Source organism: Tupaia chinensis, unplaced genomic scaffold (assembly GCF_000334495.1).
Source record: "Tupaia chinensis unplaced genomic scaffold, TupChi_1.0 Scaffold000201_1, whole genome shotgun sequence".
In the NCBI taxonomy this organism is placed as follows: domain Eukaryota; kingdom Metazoa; phylum Chordata; class Mammalia; order Scandentia; family Tupaiidae; genus Tupaia; species Tupaia belangeri.
Window position 1 is genome coordinate 2,135,054 of NW_006159676.1, and position 3,695 is coordinate 2,138,748.

Here is a 3,695-nt window from a genome sequence, read left to right on the forward strand (position 1 = left end):
GGGGGTGATTTCTCACTGTCTGTCTCTCTGTCTCTCTCTGTCTTTCTGGCAAGTGCACACGCCCTATAGCAAAAACCTCTCGAAAAAATTTTAAAGAGGAATAAATAAAATTAAATAAATAATTCTTAAAAAAAAAAAAAAAATGAAGACTAAAATTAAATGGAACAATTCTTGGGGCCGGCAGGTGTCATGGTAGTTAAGGGCGCTAGACTCCCACATGGTCCACCACAGTTCGAGTTCTGGACTTGGCGGTTTGCTTTCTCACTCTCCCTCTCTCTCTCTCTCTCTCTCTCTATCTCTTTCTCACTCTGTCCCTCAATGGTCAAATTAAAAACAAATAAAGTTAATAAAATAATTCTTTTAAAAAAAGAAGAATACGTAGTCAAGCATGTGTGCTCTAAATCCCAGAAGAATGGAGGAGAAGTGATCAAAGTCTAACACCCCCTTAGAAGGTGCTTTCTCAATTTCTCTCTCTCTCTCTCTCTCTCTCTCTCTCTCACTCTGGCCCTCTCTGGCCAAATTAAAATAAACAAATAAATAAAGTTAAATAAAAAATAATTCTTAAAAACAAAACAAAAACGAGGGCCCAGCACTTGGCGTCATGGCTATGTCGCTGGACTCCCACGTAGTCGACCGCGGTTCAAGTCCCAGACCCGGTGGCTTAAAACTCACGCCGGGCGCATGTGCGTGCGTGCCCAAGATCCCGCGAGGAGAATGGAGGAGAAGGGACTGCGGCGTGACCATCCCCCCTGGGGGGTGATTTCTCGTTTTTGTCTCTCTGTCTCTCTGGCGAGTGCACGTGCCCTATAGCAAAAACTTCTCAAAAACAAAACAAAGCTAAACAAACAAAAAACAGAAGAGCAAAAAAAAAAAAAAACAAACAAAAAACCAGGCCATGGACACATATTTGCCTGTGTTTGGAATAGCGCCCGGTGTGAAGCGCCTGCTCTGTGCCCTGCAAGCAGGCCTGGGTCCCAAGCCCTCAGGTCTGGCCATCTTGCTCGCAGCCTCACTGCCCCCTGTGCCCCCGCTTCCCCCGCGCACCGGGTGCGGAGTACCTGCGAGGTCCGCGTGTACTCCTCATACAGCTGGTCGTACTCGCGGCTCTTGTCCTGGTACTGCTGGTGATAGACTTTGAGCTGGGCACCCACCGCCTCCACGTTGTCCTCCTTGACGATCTGGTCCTGGGGGCAGACAGGGAGTCCCATGGGGGAGGCTGTGCGGCTTCAGTGGGCCTCTCTGGGGAAACGGAGGGGCCCTGCTGTCCCCCGGCTTCTGCCCCATCGGGCACAGACCTGCTGGTACTTGGACACGGGGTAGAGGAGCCGCGTGTCCAGCTTAGCGTTGTACTGGGCCAGAGACTCGTGGCGGTAGTGGGTGATGAGGTCCACGACGGAGCAGAAGGTGAGCGGTTCCGAGAAGCCATAGTGCCCGTCCCGGTGGAAGACCTTAATGAGCTTGTTGTTGCCGCCTTTCCTATGCGGGGGGAGGCAGGAGAAGGGGGTGTGGATACTGAGTGAGTCCCAAGCCTGACTCTCCCCCATGCAACCCCCAGGGGCATCACCCCTACCTGAGGGTCAGTGTGTACTCTCCCTGGATCTTACTGGATGCATCTCGGACTAGGAAGGTGCCATCAGGCGTGTCCCGCAGTTTTTCATTCACTTCCTCCCTGTTGGGACGGCCTGGGTTAGAGCTGCCCACTTGGAGGCCCCGTCTACCCAGAGGCCACGCCCACCACACAGCAGGTCCGGGGCCAGGCCCAACCCATCTGCAGGCTCCACCCACCACACGACAGCTCCTAGGGGGCACCACCCACCTGGAGGCTCCGCCCACCACGCCACAGGTCCATGGCTACGGCCCCACCCACTGGGAGGTCTCGTCCACCACACAACCCCTCCTTGCACTGGGCACCACCCACCTGAAGGCTCCGCCCACAATGCACCACCTCCTTAGCCCCTCCTACTCACCTAGAGGCCCCGCCCACCACACAACAGCTCCTAGAGCTGGGGACCACCCACCTAGAGGCTCCGCCCACCATGAAGAAACTCCTTGGGCCCGGTGATCGTGCCTACCCAGAGGCCCCGCCCACCACAAGGCAGTTCCTTGGTTTTGGCCCTGCCCACCCAAAGACCCTACCCACCTACAGGCTCCGCCCATCATGCAGAAGCTCTTTGGGCCCTGCCCTCCCCTCCCAGAGGCCCTGCCCACCACATGACAGCTCCTTGGCCACACCCCACCCATGCGACCCTACCTGGAGATGTCTCCCCAGTACCACTCCGCATCCTGCAGGGAGGGTGTGCTCCCCCCATTGGCCAGGCCTGTGGGGGCCGGCTTTGCCTTGGGGGGTTTAGGTGGCAGTGCTGGAGGACAGAAAAACACATGCACCTTGTAACCGCTTGGATATTGCCCTGACCCCATAGCAACCAGGCCTGCCTGTTATAGGCAGGAGCCCGGGGTGCGCCTTCCCGGCCCCGTAAAAAGCATTCCAGGCCCCGTAACCAGAATGAAGGGTGGTACTGGGTGCGTGTGGCGGAGTTACCTGGGGGCGCGACCTCTTGCTCTTCCAGATGTTCCTGAAGCAGCTTCTCCACCAGCAGTGCTGGGAAGTCGGGGTTGGGCTCGTTCCTGCGGGATGGGGCATGCAATGAGGGTGGGGCGGGGCCTGGCTACCCACGGTTCTGCGTGTGCCTGCACACCTGGGCAGGTGCGTATATGAGAGTATGTGCAGGAGACGGAGGGAAGATGGCACAGACAAATGTGCAAGGCCAAGGTGTACACCGCACGTGCTTCCTGAAAGCTTGTATAGTGGGGCTAGCAAGTGGCTAGTAGTTGAGGCACTGGACTCCCACGTGGCTGACTGCAGTTCGAGTCCCAGACCTGGTGGCTTACTTTCTCACTCGCTCTCTGTTTCTAGTAAGTGTATGTGAAAAAAAAATAATAATAAATAAAATTAAGTAATTCTTTTTTTAAAAACATTTATTTATTTATCTATTTATTACATGAGTTTTGCCAAAGAAAGACAAAGAGAGAGAGAGAGAGAGGGGAAGCAAGCCACCAGGTTCGGGACTCGAACCATGGTTGGCCATGTGGGAATTCCAACGCCTTAACCACCACACCATCGGCTGGTCCCTTAAGTAATTCTTTAAAAAATTATTTAATTTAAAAATAATTTAATTTTGTTCTTTTTTTTTTTTTTGAGAGAGAGATTTTTGCTATAGAGTGCATGTGCTCACCAAAGAGACGGAGAGACAGAAAGTGAGAAATCACCCCCATGAGGATGGCCACGCTGCAATCCCTTCTCCTCCATTCTCCTCTGGGGATCTTGGATGCACACACATGTGCCTGGTGTGAGTTTCAAGCTGTTGGTTCTGGGACTTGCACTGCAGTCGAGAGTCCTACGTGGGAGTCCACCAATGTAACTATTAGCTATCTGCTGGTTTCTAATTTTATTTATCTTGAATTTGACCCGAGAGAGAGAGACACACAGAGATGGAACAAGCAGTTGGAGAAGTGGCTATGTCGCTGGACTCCCATGTAGTAAACTGCGGTTCAAGTCCCGGGCCCGGTAGTTTGAACTCATGCGGGGCACGTGTGCGTGCGTGCCCAAGATCCCGAAAGGAGAATGGAGGAGAAGGGATTATGGTGTGGCCGTCCCCCCCGGGGGGGGGGGGTTTTTCGCCTTCTTTCTCTCTGTC

The 3,695-nt window shown here is 53.7% G+C and overlaps 1 protein-coding gene across 1 annotated transcript in view; it reads right to left on the minus strand.

Moving 5' to 3' along the window:
• Positions 1-3,695, minus strand: part of PIK3R2 (phosphoinositide-3-kinase regulatory subunit 2) — a gene marked incomplete at its 3' end in the record, with an annotated part of 20,303 nt that overhangs the window by 4,033 nt on the left and 12,575 nt on the right. The window contains 5 exon segments of the mRNA XM_014587321.1: positions 1,059-1,184; positions 1,296-1,476; positions 1,571-1,669; positions 2,252-2,360; positions 2,540-2,625. Of these exon segments, the coding sequence (XP_014442807.1) occupies positions 1,059-1,184; positions 1,296-1,476; positions 1,571-1,669; positions 2,252-2,360; positions 2,540-2,625 (601 nt within the window).